This window comes from Miniopterus natalensis, chromosome 2, assembly GCF_054644295.1.
Source record: "Miniopterus natalensis isolate mMinNat1 chromosome 2, mMinNat1.hap1, whole genome shotgun sequence".
NCBI lineage: Eukaryota > Metazoa > Chordata > Mammalia > Chiroptera > Miniopteridae > Miniopterus > Miniopterus natalensis.
Genome location: NC_142082.1, coordinates 105,808,041 through 105,823,748, shown reverse-complemented (window position 1 = coordinate 105,823,748; position 15,708 = coordinate 105,808,041). Strand labels below are relative to the sequence as shown.

At 45.4% G+C, this 15,708-nt stretch overlaps 1 protein-coding gene across 2 annotated transcripts in view; it reads right to left on the bottom strand.

Annotated features, from left to right (window-relative positions):
• Positions 1-5,649, bottom strand: part of SLC6A13 (solute carrier family 6 member 13) — a 36,518-nt gene extending 30,869 nt beyond the window's left edge. For both annotated transcript variants that reach the window (XM_016224802.2, XM_087813857.1), the window contains exon 1: positions 5,448-5,649. In XM_016224802.2, the coding sequence (XP_016080288.1) occupies positions 5,448-5,649 (202 nt within the window). The remainder of the gene's footprint in view (positions 1-5,447) is intronic.
• Between the last annotated feature and the right edge of the window lie 10,059 nt (positions 5,650-15,708).

Sequence of the window (15,708 nt, the reverse complement as noted above, 5' to 3'; positions counted from 1 at the left end):
GAGCGAGGGGCAGGATGGAGCCTAAGGGACTCAAGTGCAGATGGGGGAGTCCTGTGAGACACTCTGGCTCTTTCCCCACCCAAGCCCAGGCACCACCACTACAAGACGGAGTTAGTACTAGAGATGGAGGTTGGTGTTCACAGTTACCCGCTGCTCCCCCATATCCACCATGTTCATGTCCTTCCCCAAATTCTAGAATGTCCTGGCATTCTCCCCCATGGATAGGAGAGACCACGTGTCCATCCTAGAAAGGCATCCTTCTGCAGGCTGCCTTCCCAAAGCACATTCTGTGCTGTCAGCTGTAACGTTCCAGGTGATATTTTTAAAGACATAAACTGATGACAGTCCACAGGAGCAACACAGCAATGAGCAGACATCAACATACGCTGTAATCAGCGCTGATCTGTCCAGTACTAGGCTTTAAGTAATTCGTGCAAAATGACACCAAATTGTCACGTGCTACTATTACTCTAACAGGAAGAAACGTGTTCCTTGTTTCTCTTTGCTCTTCAGCATCTACAGACAGGATCAAGAACAGTTTTCCCTGATGCCAGGTGTCATTTAGTCCCCTTTACAGTGGTGTTCCCCTGCTCTGTCTCCCTACAGTTAGAGCTGAGGTTTACTTCGTTGCTGCCCTTCCCCCACAGTCCTCACTCTCTAAGGGCCCTAGTTCTGAGACGTCCAGCTGTGGTACACATTCTGGGTGTTGATGAACTCAGTCTGCCGGCAGCCAGGATCCAAGGAGCTAGAGAGGTTCGAGCTGAAAGGCCCATGCTCTGAAGCACCCACGGTCTGGGCAAACGTTTAGGGACTGAAGGTGAGAACGAAAGAGGGTGGAAGTGGGCAATGAAGAAGGGAGCGCCTGTCCTCATACGAGGTGGTCTCAGCTGGTGGTCTATGACTTGAAAAAACAAAAGGCTCTCAGCACTGGTGACCTCTGCCCCTGGTTTTCAGCAAACTGGACTAAGAAATTAAGTATAAAATGGTTGTCGGATTATTTGTTTTTGTCTGAACTGAGATTGGCAGGCAAGTAATTTGAATTCCTTCCTGGCAGATCTGAATTGTATTGCCCAAACCTCTCTTACCACCTTGCCCATAGCATGCCTCAGGTGATCCAGTCTCCTGAGTCTCATGCCTGGAGCTTTAGTCAGACAGGCCCTGGTGGAAGATCATGTTTGCTTTTCCCTCCAGGGAGTTGAGGCTGGAGAGCTGGGGAAATCATTCAAATGTGCAGCTTCTCAGCAACTTCATCAGTCATGACCCATCCCCACCACTGCTGGACACACAGGGCCCAGTTACCATTGTGCAGTGCTCATATTGGCTTACTTCCCCCCAGAAGGAAGACTACAGAGAGAAGAGACAAACTTCTAGTCTGAATTTTGCCTAAGTAACCCATATTTCCTATTTCCAATTCTTCTCTCTCCCATGATCTTAAACCCACTGCAACCAGTCTTTGCCCCATGCTCCACTATAACTGTTCTTATAAAGTCACCAGTGATCTCCACACTGCTAAATCCAATAACAGATTTTCATTTCTCATCTCTCCTAAGCTATCTGCAGCATTTGGTTAGTTCTCTCCCTCCTCCCAGTGAACACTGCTTTACTTGCCTCTAAAACACCTCATTTTCTTGGCTTTCCTCCTTTGGTGGCTTCTCCTCCTGTCTCTCTTGTTGGTTCCTCCTCTTCTACCCGATCTTTTTTTTTTAATCCTCACCAAGGATATGTTTTTATTAATTTTTGAGAGAGAGGAAGAGAGGAAGAGAGAGACAGAGGTCGCAGCGGGGAGAGAGAGAAACATCGATGTGAGAAACATCGATCAGCTGTTTCCATATGTGCTTAACCAGGGATCCAACCTGAGACCCTTCGGTGCACAGGATGATGCTCGAACCAACTGAGCCACACGGGCCAGGGCTTCTCCTAGATCTTTAAAGGTCCTTGCTCTCTTTTCTTATACCATCAGTCTAAGGACCCTCAAACTTGTATTACCAGTTCAGGTCTCTGTTACAAACTCTAGACTCACATGTGCTACTGCCTAGTTGACATCTCCACTTGGCTATCTAATAGATACCTCTTTCAAGAGAGAGAGAGAAACATCGATCAGTTGCCTTCCATATGTACCCTGACTGGAATCTAACCCACAACCTTTTGGTGTAAGGGGCGACCCTCCAACCAACTGAGCCACCCACCCAGCCAGGGCAGGGTGGGTTTCCTTATACCACTTTCTCAGCTTCTCTGGTTTTCAGCTACAGTGTCTAACCATTTTCCTGTTCTTTGATCATAATCTTGCCTAAGCCCTTTTCCTGCTTTGGAACTCGCTTCAGATTGGATCTACCAAATGTTAGAGCTGCAGGGAACCCAAGAAGACATCACTTACAATTTTTGTTTGGAACTAAAATTATGCTTTGGGAAGTGTTTCATCCCTGGCCTCGCCACTGAATAAATATTAGTCATGATGAAGTCCCTAGCTTACCCTCAGCCCCAAGCAGCTATTTGAAGCTATGAAGTTAGAGAAATGGGATGCTCTGCTGTCAGGCGCAGGCTAGTAGCGCACAGTACCTAAGCAGAGTGCACACAGAGCACCCCAACAGCCCTCTCCAGAGCTTGTTCAGAACATTCTTCTCATCCTCTGAGAGCTCAAGCCCCAATCTTAGGACTGTGGGTTTAAATAAAACCACTGCGCCAGGAGAAAGGGGTCAAACCAACCTACATGTTCTCTATTCTCTTCACCCTCGTTCCTCACAGTGGCAGTAAAAGGTCCTGTCATAAAGAGACACCAGTCTCTCCTTGACAGAGACAAGGAAATGACAAGAAGTGCTAGGGCACATTCTTTGCAAGAGCCTCTGCTGCTTGGGAGGTGAGGGGAGTTAAATGGTGACAAAGGGGTTAAACCACGGGGAACACCCAAAACCAGAAAAATAGGCATGTCTAGGTACCTCTAATGACCATATGTATCCTTGGTTAGTCCCCCTTACCTTGGTAAAGGAGCCTTTCCATTAATTCACCCGGTGGCCCTGGGTGACTCATATCTTTCAAACAAAGCTGGGCATCAGCCTCTAACTCCAAAGCCCTTAAGCACACTTCCCTCCAGCTGCTGTCATCCATCAGGGAAAGAGAAGAGGCGTCCTAAGGCCCTGTGCTTGACCAAGGGAAGGGATTGTGGCTGGTGGTGTAAGGATTCAGTAAAGAGAACCTGACTGGATCCAAGGTGCCTAAAAATGTCTCCACTGCCCACCATGACCTGCTTGCTGGAAGGTAGGCTCTATCCAGGGAGGGAGCAGCCACAGCAGCCACCCTTCTGCCTCTACCTCCCACGCAAGCACCATGTGTAAAACCAAGAGCTGTGGGTATTCTTTCCTTCCTGGGTCTGCACAGACTTACCACGGAGCCCTGAGGCAGAGCCCAGACCCAAACACTGCCAGAGCACCTCCCCTCCACAAGTCCACAGGGTGAGCCCACCCCCCCTGCTGTTCCCGTAGTTGCTGCCTTTTATTTCCTCTTCTCCAGCCTAGTGGTTTTACACTAGACCTGGAAACCCCTCCTTCCCACCTCTTCATGCTATTTCTGTTCATTCCCAGGCAAATCTTTACCCAATTCCAGAGAGGCTTGTGGAAAGCTGCTCACCACCTAAGCTTTCTGCCATGTGAGGAGCTAAGCTCGTTAATAGGTTCCAGACACAGAGTCTCAACACCCAGCTTAGGCCCCAGAGTCCTCCTCCTCCTTCGACCAGCTCCATCCCTCCGCCCAGTTCTCTGAAGGGAGAGTGCTCAGGCCTAAATTCCTAAACAAGCATGTGGGGTATCCAGGGCTAGGTCAAAAGTGGAAAGACCTCCCTCCTTTCTTCACAATGCAGACTGAGCAAAGTCCTGTGAGTTCAGGCTGCTGGCCAGAAATTACAGGAGAGAAAAGCCTTATTAGCCCTTCCCACCCCTCTGGAAAAATATAAATTAACCTCCAATCCCAGGGCCAATCCCAACGGCCACAATCCTGAGAATAACACTATGGGCTCAGAGCAGTGCTCTGGGCTCTCCGCATTCCTCCCACCTCCCTTCTGTGTTGCAGTTTTTCTCTCTCTCTAAAGCCATTGTGAGACTCAGCTTGATGCATTTTGGAGTCTTCTGCTCCCATGCAAAATGGTAGGTGTTGCATTAGGGTACTCTCCAATCCTTGTGGCCGTGGATTACCACTCCCCTCAACATTTCCCCCTGTGACCTGCCTCTGCATTTCTCCTTCCTCCAGCTCAGACTACAGCCTCTCAAAACCAGACCTGGTATATATCACATGATCTCGCTTATACGTGGAATCTAAAGAACTTAATAAACTGATGAGCAGAATAGACTCAATGACATGGAAGCATAGTTGAGACTGACGAATGTCAGAGGGATGGAGGGGGGTGGGGGGATGGAGAGGGAGAGAGTAACAAAAGAATTTATGTGCATATATGCACAACCCAAGGTCACGGACAATGATGGGGAGAGTGATTGGAGAGGGGGAAGGAAGGGGGGGGGAACGGGTCATTGGGGAGAAAAAGGGACATCTGTAATACTTTAAACAAAAATTAAAATTAAAAAAAAAAAAAGATTCATGTCTTTACAACCCACAAAAAAAAACACACAAAAACAAACCAGACCTGGGAGCCCAACCATCAACAAGGAGGCCTTCCGAACCCGCTGCTCAGCCAGAACCTTCGGTACCTGAGAAATCCCTCTGGGGCTTCCCACAGCGATCTGGAATTCCCTGAAACTGTAGGAAAATCACCACCACTGCTGTGGGGGTAGCAGAGTTACCCCAGGAGTGAGAATGGAGGGGAATGAGAAGCCAACAAAGAACTAGAGTTAGAGTAAATGCTCCACGCCACCCCACCCCCAGCCCAACACACACATTTTCAATGGGAAACATATAAAGGAAAAGCCACTAAAATCAAAGGTTATGACACCGGTGGAGGTTAGGTAGTGAATGGCTTAGCGGGTGTCATGGTAGCGGAAGAATAGGAGGAAGGCATAAAGCCACAGCTAAGAAATCTCAAGACCATGGGACAGTTTGGTGTCCCCATCCTCTTCAACAAGGCTACCATTTGCTAAGCACTTTACGCACATTGTCTCTAATCCTTACAACAACCTCAAAAGGCACGTATTACACCTCAATTTACAGACGCAGCAGTGGAGGCTCTGAGGACTCGACTAACATCCCCAAGATTACACAGAGAGCCAGAATCCAAGCTCTGGGCCATCTGGTTCCGAGCCTGTACTCAGTTCCACGATGCCATGCTATAGTAGAAAACCCCCGGGGAAGTCGGGGTCTGGTTAGGTCTCAGGGTCCTTAGCGACTTCTAAGGAAGGGCCTCTCCGACGCAGCGTTCAGTGTGTCTGTGGAACTCCCAGAGGGGCAGCAAGCGCAGGGATGGAGACATCCTGCCTCCAGGGTCGGCGGGGTGGTGCAGTGGCTCTCACCTCCCCCATTTTTGTAGCAGAGATAGGGAAACCTCCAGACGTTGCCCAGCCCAATGATCTCCCCGGCCACTGACAGCACAAACTCCATCTTGTTGTTCCAGTGCCCCCGTTCCAGGGTGCCATCTTCCTCCGCCTTTTCCACCACTGGGTACACAGGTTTTGTCTCTCCATTACTGGCTGGGCTGGAGAGCCGGCTGTCCATCCCACCTGGGAAACAAGCAGGGCACTCTGTCATCGCTGGGGACTCAGAGGAAAGCCCTCCCCGTCCTCCACCTGCAGATTTCCAAGGGAATAGCGCCCTGGAAGAGAGTGAATTCCTCTCCCTGTCTGCAGGCCCATGTCCTCCTTCGCATCTCTATGGGTAGAGCCTGGGTGACCGCTGCTGAAAATACATATTCCTTTCCTGTTTCAGGAAGAAAGATCAGTACTGAAGTACAGCTGTCGCTTCCACTGCACAGGCTCTCTTGGGTCGGGGTTTGTGGACATGGAAGAACTCGCCTGGGCTCGGGATTGCCTAAGTTCTCCCTGCCGCCCCCCAACGAGCCTTGTCTGTGCTAGCATGTGCATCAGTTTCTCTTTTCTGTATGCTGGGACTGTTGAAGTGATGGGATTTTTATAAATACTCAAAACCACCAATTTCCATTGCAGGAATTTATTATAAGGAAATAATTATGACTGTGGATATAGATTTTGGCACAAGGGTGTTCATTGCTTTTAACAGCAAAAAATTAGAAAGTACATAAATGTTCAAGAATGGCAAATAGATGGATAAATTATGGGACATACTCAGAATGGACTACTGTATAATCATTAAAAATTGTGTTGCAGAAGAAAGTGTAATGAATGAAAAGATGTTCATAAGGTGTGAAGTGAAAACAATTATAAAATAGGTCATACAATACGATTATGGCTGCAAAAATATTTTATATTTATATACATTGAAAGATTAGGATGTTCAGCAAACTGCTTTTTCTCTCAGTGATTGGATTAAAGGAATATTTTTCTTATCTATATTTTCTACTTTTTTGTCAAAGAACATGTTTTATTTTGTAAGCCAGTTTTTTAAAAACTCCTTCCAAAGCAATGAGAGAGGTTGAGTGGGACCAGGAACTCTGAACAAGATGAGCTGATCTCTCCAGCCACTCCCTCCACCTCTCTCTGAAATCAGCATAAGAGAAAGACGAACTTTGGGCTCTTTTCTTTTTGTGGTGATGAAAAATGTAGGAAACTCTTACAGTAGAGAAGACAACACCAAATAAATCAAGAACAAGAATTCTAAACCCTTCACTGCCCCTTCTAGACTCTTATTGGGACTGAGGATAAGACTGGATGTGGCTCACATGTAGCAAGCAACTACTATGGACTAAGCACTTTACATACAACCACCCTGAGATGTCAGCAGTATTGCCTCTGCTTTGTAAATGAAGAGACTGAGGCTCAGAGAGGTTAAATAACGTGTCTGCTGCCACATAGCTAGTAAATTGCACAGCCAGGACTTGAACCGGCTGTTCCTGTTCTTTCAATTACATCCCTTGATTACATTGGCTGCCTAGATTTATCAGCATGTCTCATACAAGCATCTTCTAATGACTCTCCCCTGATTGTATACAGTGGCCCCTTTTCTGGAAAAGTGGGCAAGTAGACTTTTTTCTACACCTCAAGAGAAGTTCATGTTAAGGGAACTTTCTCAGCAGGAGCCTCATCTGGGCACAGACCCTCCTGAGGCTCTACCTCCCTACCCTAGGGATCCAGAAAGTCAGGGAACAGCAGGCACCTTTGCTTATTTCATAAATTAGGGAATGGACTGCAGAGATTGTTTGTGGGCTAAGAAGGAGAAACCCAAGCAGCTTGTTCCAAGAAGATTCCTCAGTCCTTTAGAGAAGGTTGTCTAATGCCGTGTGCTGGGCCTCCCGTTAGCGTCTGATGGATGTCTTCCAATGATGGAATATCATCTCCCTTCACTTCCTCATCCTCCCAGCAGCCCTATCCTGGGTCCCTTGGCCTCATTGGGGTACTGCTTCTCGGAGGCAGCGTCGTGCAGTTGGAAGGACATGAGGCATAGAGTCAAGCAAGCCTGGATTCAGATTTTTGCTTTGTGCCATAGCACTTCCTGCCTCACTTCAGGGAAAGTAATTACTCTGAGCCTTAGTTTGCTCATCTGTAAAAGCGAGAATGATAGGATAGACTTTGTTATAAGGATTAAATGAGATTTTATACACACACACACACACACACACACATATATATATATATATAGGCACTTAGTAGAATTACAAGCATTCAGATTTTATTTTCTTTCAATCCTGTCAAAATTGTATGCTCTTTCAATCTTTCCATCTTATCTCATTTCACGGAGAAGAAAGCCTTCATATTCTTAGAATTAAACTCCAGTGTCTTTCCTCTCAATCTAGGATTCTCTTTCTCCAAATCACATTGTCCCTTAAGTCAGCAGCTACTGAAGTTTCAGAAAGTAAAGAAATAGCATATACTCTTTGCATATGTGCACATAAATGTCAGAAACATTTTCTAGGAGAGTATAAAAAAAATCCTTTGATTACAAATCCTATGGATCCCACCAACCTGTAGTCTGAGACCCAGAAACAGAAAAAGGAGAGAAGAAAATGTTACCAACCTGCTTGCAGTTGCTGCCAGAGGTCCAGTCAGGGGGAGGAGAATCATCTAAGGGGAAAGGGAAGGTGCTAGCTATTTAAAGTGTGGTTCCAACTCCCCTGTGGCACTTGTAATTCTAAACTTGGCCCGGCCCACATTCTGCCCTCCCACCCCCCCTCCCAGGCTCTCCCCTCCCCTGGCACCAGACTACTCACACGTGAGTGATTTCACAGCCTGGGAGTATGGGCACACCCTGGCAGGCCAGGCCAGTTGCTTGTGAGCTTACTGGCGGCATGCTCTCCTCCCTGTAGCTCACATGCTGTTCCCCTCTTGGTGACCTCGGGGTCTCTAGGGGGATCCTGCCTTCCATCCCTTTCTCCAACTCAAGTGCTCCCATAAATCCATCAAGAAGGGGTGTTTCACCAGGCTGGCTGGCTCGATGCCCAGTAGGGGGTGGGCAGTGGGCTGCTGATCAATGACTCTCTGTCATCATTGATGTTTCTATCTCTCTCTCCTTCTCCCTTCCTCTCTCTGAAAACAATAAAAAAAATTTTTTTTCTAAAAAGAATAGGTGTTTCTTTGGTCAAGTTTGTGTAGATTAATTTAAAAGTACATTTATCTTACCCTTTCCAGCTTACAATTTAGAATGAACGATGATTTAGAATAAAGATACATAGATTATGAGAACTTTAAGAAGTCATAAAAACTTCCTAACCACACACATTTACATACCTATAGAAAAGTTTGAAAAAATATCCATCAAACGGTTCATAGTAGTTACATTTGGAGAGCAAGGTTGGAGTCAGGAGATAATGTGAAGAGACATTTTCCACTTCTGCTTTTTAAGCTTCAATATTGTTTGAATTTTTAAATAATGTGCTAGAATTGATTTTTAAGTAATTTTTAAACCAATAAAGAAAAGAAAGTGCCAATGTTTAAAACAAAGCAAAACCCAAAACCCATCATAAGCGAGGAGTCGGTTCACCACTGGCCACAGCACAGTGCAGTGAAAAGCTGCTGTGGAGCCAGGTGGTCCGGGCAGGGGCTGCTGAGTCCTGCTTCTGTCACCTTCCAGTTTGTGGCCTTGAGGAAGGTGTTCAACCTCTGCAAGTCTTGTCTCCTTTACAAAAAGGGTAGAATATTCCTTACCTTGCAAGGCTGTGTGAGGTTTCAGGAGATAATGTGTCCTAATATGTAAAGGGCCTAATACATAGCAAGCCCTCGAAAGGTAGCTATTATTTATTCTTAAGGAACTAGTCACAGTGAGCAGGGAAGTTTTCTTTTTCTTTTTTTAATATATCTTTATTGATTTCAGAGAGAGGAAGGGAGAGGGAGAGAGAGAGATAGAAACATCAATGATAAGAGTCATTGATCGGCTGCTTCCTGCACGCCCCCAACTGGGGATCGAGCCCGCAACCTGGGCATGTGCCCTGACTGGGAATCGAACCCCGATCGCCTGGATCCTAGGTCGACGCTCAACCACTGAGCCACGCCCGGCTGGGCAGGGAAGTTTTCTTGAAGGGGATGGGATACCCCAGAGCAAAGCTGAGTTAGGGGATAGGGGGTGAGGCTGGGGGTGGGGTGGATGACTGAATGGGATAGAAACAGTGTGTCTGAAAGGACCCAGAACAGTGGAAAGGAAGGTAAAGCAGAGAGTCTAAGGGAGTTGACATCTCTCTCACCCCTCATCCATCTCTAGGGTATGGAAGCAGGGACAGGGAAGCACATCATAATACCTATGGAGGCTAGTGGAGATTGTTATTCTAATGCTTCAGCTGCCTCTTTTCCCCTCCCCTTATAACCATCTGTCCATCTGATTTAACTGTGTAAAATAAAGCGATAGAACAAAAGGGTCCTCCGAGAGAGTCTGCAAATTCATTCCAAAACATCCATCTTCAAAGACAATGCTATTAGGTTCCATTTTTACTTATCAGTGAGTGGTACTAATGACCTATTAATTGAGCTACTAAGCACTGGAAATGCTGGCATTTGTAATCTAAAATTACCAGGTAACCGGAGTTTACTGAGGACTCAGACTCAGTACTCTAAGAAGCTGGGACACCATACTGCTTGTGGCAATGGCGCACAGCCGCTCCTGTGTTCTCATACATGCCAACAGTTGGAATCTCCAGTGTCCAGGAAAGACCCGAGGATCATCAGGCACCATCAGGAGCAGCCTGAGTTGGTTTTGAGTGGCTGCTCTTATAATTAAAGAATGTTTGGTTTTACTTGTTGGTCTTAGTGTTTTTTATATAACTGTTGCCAAATTGCCATTTTGATTATTTTATTTCTCTCCAAATCCTTGTTATCCCCAATTTCTTTTTCTCTATAACATACGAATGGATATGGTAGGTCTTTTCCCTGCCTAGATTGACCATAGTTTTTAAAAGTTTGAGAACCACTGGTGTCAGTATAGTTCATCACGACTCCTTGTGGGAGGTTTAGCAATATCAGGCAGGACCAGCCTTCCATCTGCCTCAACTACTGTCGTCCTTCTGTCTCCTGGGTGCAGGATCAGGAAACCTGGAAACAGGTCACAGTAGGATCAATATTCAAGAATTGTTATTCAGGAGGCTGCATAAGTGTAAGGCTCGCTGGAGATTGTTAGTAGGATAACTGAAGGCTGTGCTCCCCTCACATGTGTGTGAAACAAAGTGAACCATGGAGAGAAGGCTATGAGGTCTGGTTCCTATCAAATTAACCCTGAGCATATTTTTATTTTATTTTATTTTATTTTATTTTATTTTATTTATATATCTTGATTTCAGAGAGAAGAAAGGAGAGGGAGAGAGAAAGAGAGAGAGAGAGAAACATCAATGATGAGAGAGTCATTGATCGGCTGCCTCCTGCACGCCCCCGGCTGGGGATCGAGCTTGCAACCTGAGCATGTGCCCTGACTGGGAATCAAACCCGGATCGCCAGGATCCTCCGTCGACACTCAACTGCTGAGCCACACCCAACCGGGCTCCCTGGGCATATTTAAATGACCATATGCCGTGATAAACTCTCCCAGCAAGTTTTTCTCTCTCCTAGGAGTGGAAGAGCGAATACATTGAAGAAGGAGCATGATTCCTTCCAAAGGATATTTCTGAGCAACATCAGTTTCAGCGTTGGAAAGAGTTGGTGTAGGAAGTGGTGGGCTCCTCTCCTCTGGAGACCGTTACATTCATAGGCGTAGTTCTGCTTAGTCCAGGAATGAGAAACCTGTTGACATTTCTGATCTCTTTTCAAACATCACATTAAGAGGAAGGACAGGAACAAGTGGAATAATAAACTAAACAACAAATTATGATTTTCTAAAACTGGAGCAATTTAAGCAACAAAATGAATAATGGCAGTACTGGATTATAACCAGGAATAAAATACATTCACAAGGCTATGCTAATATAAACAATTAAATAAATCGATAAATGGGGGAGAAAGAACAGCTTTTCTGAAAACTAGAATTCAATTAAAAATGTACAGGGAAAGAGAGAAATAGAAAATCACCATTAGACAAATACCACTGTAATAACTGTTGTAAACAAGATTCACCAATGAATACTAAAATTAGTGGGTGAAAGCGTGAGGAGGAACAGAGTTTACATAGTCTCAAAGTATCTCCCCAAGATATTTATTAACTACAGAGAGAAAGATAGTAACTTCATAGTAGAGAAATGAGGCTGAAACCCCTTAACCAAGTGACCAAGGTCAACATCGTCAGTAATAAAACATCAATATCTGTATCATGAACTTCATGAGATGATGTACTAAGGAGGATACAACAAAATTTCTGTGGTGTTCTTGCCAAAAAAATTTGGCACAGTCATAAGGAAACAAAAGATAAACCCAGAGTGAGGGATATTGGACAAAATAACTGATCACTACTCTTCAAAAGCATCAAAGTCATGACAGACAAGGAAGCTGAGGAACACTTTTAGGCTACAGGGGACTAAGGGAAAATAAAAACTAAATGAACATGGGATTCTGGATAAGATCCTATATAGGATGCTAGAGCAGAAGAGGGACCTTAGTGTAAAAACTGGTAAAACTTGAATAACGTCTTTAGATTAATAGTACTCAGCCAATGTAAATTTCCTGGTTCCAACTGCACTATGGCTAAGTAAGATGTTAACATTAGGGGGGCTGGGTGAAGGATATATGGAAACTCTCTATTATTCTTGCAACATTTCTGTAAGAAGCCAGAAACACCAGTCAGAAAGAATATATGCACCCCTATGTTCATTGCAGCACAATTTACAATAGCTAAGATCTGGAAACAGCCTAAGTGCCCATCAATAGATGAGTGGTTAAAAAAGCTGTGGTACATTTACACAATGGAATACTACGCAGCTATAAAAAAGAAGGATCTCTTACCCTTTGAGAGAGCATGGAGGGACCTGGAGAGTATTATGCTAAGCGAAATAAGCCAGTTAGAGAAAGACAAGTATCACATGATCTCACTTATATGTGGTATCTAATGAACAAAATAAATTGATGAACAAAATAGATCCAGAGACATGGAAGCATGCAACAGACTGACATATTTCAGAGGGAAGGGAGTGAGGGGGGAAGAGATTAACCAATGAATTTATATGCATATATGCATAGCCCACGGACAGATAATAGTGCCGGGAAGGCCAGTGGAGGGGGCAGGGATGGGGGGGTCAGTGCAGTGGGGGTGGGAGAGACATCTGTAATACTTTCAACAATAAAGATAAATTTTTTAAAAAGAGTAAAATTAATTTAAAATAAAAAGGGTTTTTTAAAAAACAGATTATGATTTGCATCCTGACTATTGCAGTCCAAGAATTTAACCTTGTTGTGAAAAGTGCTGGGATAGTACTCAGGAACCATCAGTGTTACTGAACACTTTGGTGATTCTTCTCTTATGCTGTGTTTGATTTCAGATGGGATAATTAGCCTAAATTCTATATGTTCAAGGTCTGAAACAAAACTTACAAAAAAGAATATTAATACCATTGATCATCACTGTTACTAATGTTTATTACTCACTTCAACATGCCAGGCACTGTGCTAAATGCTACATATGCACCATCTCATTTTACCCTCAGAACAAGCGTGGGAAAAGGAGATTGTTACAATGACCCTTTAAAGGTGAGAAAATACGGGCTTAGAGAGAATTAAATGACTTGCTTAAGGTCACATAACTAGAAAATGGTAGAGCCAGAACTTGAACTCTGGCTTGTAGGAGTCTAAAGTCCATTTATAACATGTTAACACTTTAATTCCAGGGAGGGGGAGACAAGAAAAATGCTAACAAGCCCAGCTCTAGCACTGTGTTTATTTGGACTATTGCTGGTCCATGAGATCGAATACAACCTTCTTAGACAAGAGGTGGGCAATGAAATGACAAGAAAAATGTTACTTTCACTGAAAATTTCATCAGACCTGAAGACTATTTTTAAACCTAATGAGAAAGCTCTCTTTCCTATCAGGATGTGGGCTGCAACCCTCCCCCGCTGCTCTGCCCTCCCTGTCAAGGGAGGAAATCATACCTTTTCTCTTTTAGTCCAGAAAGTTAATTGTCACTCTCTTCCAATTGTATCCCGTTTCTTCTGATCCCTGTTTCCCGATTTCTTGTCTGAATCTCTGAGTACAGAGAGAGGCCAGTTTGCAGCATTTATGTAACTAGTCTCAGCAGGAAGCACGTGGCTGATTAGCAGTGATCAGGGGCTCTGAGGGAATGGAGAAATTCCCCACAGGGCTCTCACATCCTGACACTGTAGCCTAGAGCTATGGTTAGGGATTAGGGTAGGGTGACAATATCTAAAACGAGCAATTTAAATCTTTGGACCAAAAAAAACCTCCCTGGGTGACTCTCCTGGGCAGCTAAAGTTGAAAACCTCTGAAGTCCAACTGCTCTTGCTGCTGCTGTCTCCTTTTTCACACCTTCCTCAGGGAAGATGTACTAACCTGCTCTTGTATTTGATACTCTTTTATTTTTTAAGATTTGTTTCATTGATTTTTAGAGAGAGAGGAAAAGAGAGGGAGAGAGAGAGGAAAAACACTGATGTGAGAAACAAACATTGATTGGCTGCCTTCTGCACACCCCCAACAAGGATGGGCCCACAACCTGGGCGTGTGCCCCAACTGGGAATCTAACCAGCAACCTTTCTGTGCACATAACTATGCCCAACCAACTGAGCCACACCTGTCAGGGCTTAACACACTTTTAAAAGTCACCCTTAGCCTTTCCCTCTCCAAGATAAATTAACCACAAATCCTTTCATCTTTCTTAATTGTTCGTATTTCTTACCCCGACCACTGTGCTCACTGTGCCACCTTGGATGCTCTCCAGGTTCTTAAGATCCCATCAAGCTGAAGTGTCCAGACCTTCATGACTCCTCCTTTGACTGGCTAGTGTTGTGTTTGTGTCAACAATAGCTCTGCACTGCTGACTGAATTTCTGGTTTCCACCAAAAGAGAAATTCAGCACTTGAGGGACTCTACATACTCACTAGCTCACTAAGAGGCAAAAGACTAAAGAAGCGACTGTTGGCATAGGGTGGTCTCCTAGGTGGCCAATGGGGGGCGGAGGGGGTGCAAAAAGAGAGGGCATAAATGGGGAACAAGGCAAAGGCACATTTCACCGTGATGGGGGAAATGGATAGCCAGGGAGGCAGACCTCCATAATTCTAGTCCTGGATGGGACCCTACTCAGGCACATAACCTTGGTCAGTTCACCTTTCTAGTCCCCAGTGTTTTGTGTGTAAAATAAGAGGGTAAGACTGGATCATCTCTAGGTTTCACTACAGCTCTGAATCTCCCACAGCTGTCCTCAAGCTGTGCTAGGAAAAAGGAGCTGGTCCGATCATTCCCCTTCCACTTGATCGCTCATAATTCTTTCTCCCAGCAACTGTAGTCTTTCGAAGAATTATTATTTTCCCAATTTTGACAGTCAGTGGCTATAGTCCAGACCTAGCACCACTAGAATGGAGGCTTAAGACAGTTCAGTGTCATCTCCCAAGGAGAGTAAAAATCCTCCAGGCCACTCAGCGCACACTTGAAACATTTAAATAAGTTTAAAAAGACATTTTCCTCAGTCTCCAAAAACTAGAGCTTGTAAAAAAACAAAATTCAACTGAGTAAACTTGAAGATCTAATTGGCTTTATTCAACAATTCATGAGTCGGGCAACATCCCATCAGGAGCTATACAAAATAAACGAAAGGTTTTTTTCTGTCTATTTTTTTTAACAGGGCCACGCACCCCGTTCTGCGTAGGGGGCTACCTTCAACCTCCCCAACTTGCTAAAAGAACCCCAAGTCCCTGGGCGGGTCTGCGCCCCTGCGTACTGGGGAGAGCCCCCCCCCAACCCTGGGCCACGTAGGTGTGCCCTAACGCCTCCGCGCAGGGAACGGGGAACCCAAGGTTACTTTCAATCCCCGCGCCCCGAAGGTGGGGGCAGAAGCCCCAGCGCTTGGGAGAGAAACCACCGCTACGGAGGAAACAACAGCCCCCTGCTTCCCGGGGTGGGAGAGCCCGGGGCCACCTTGGGAATCCCCCACCCTGGAGAGAAGGCAGTGCTCCCGCTCTGGAGGGGGCGCAAACTAGCTATAAGGAGGGGGCTCCATACCCCCCATTTGGTGAGGAGCCGCCCCTTCGGTGCTAAGGAGGGAATCCCGCGCCCCAGCGGAGGTGCCCTTTTC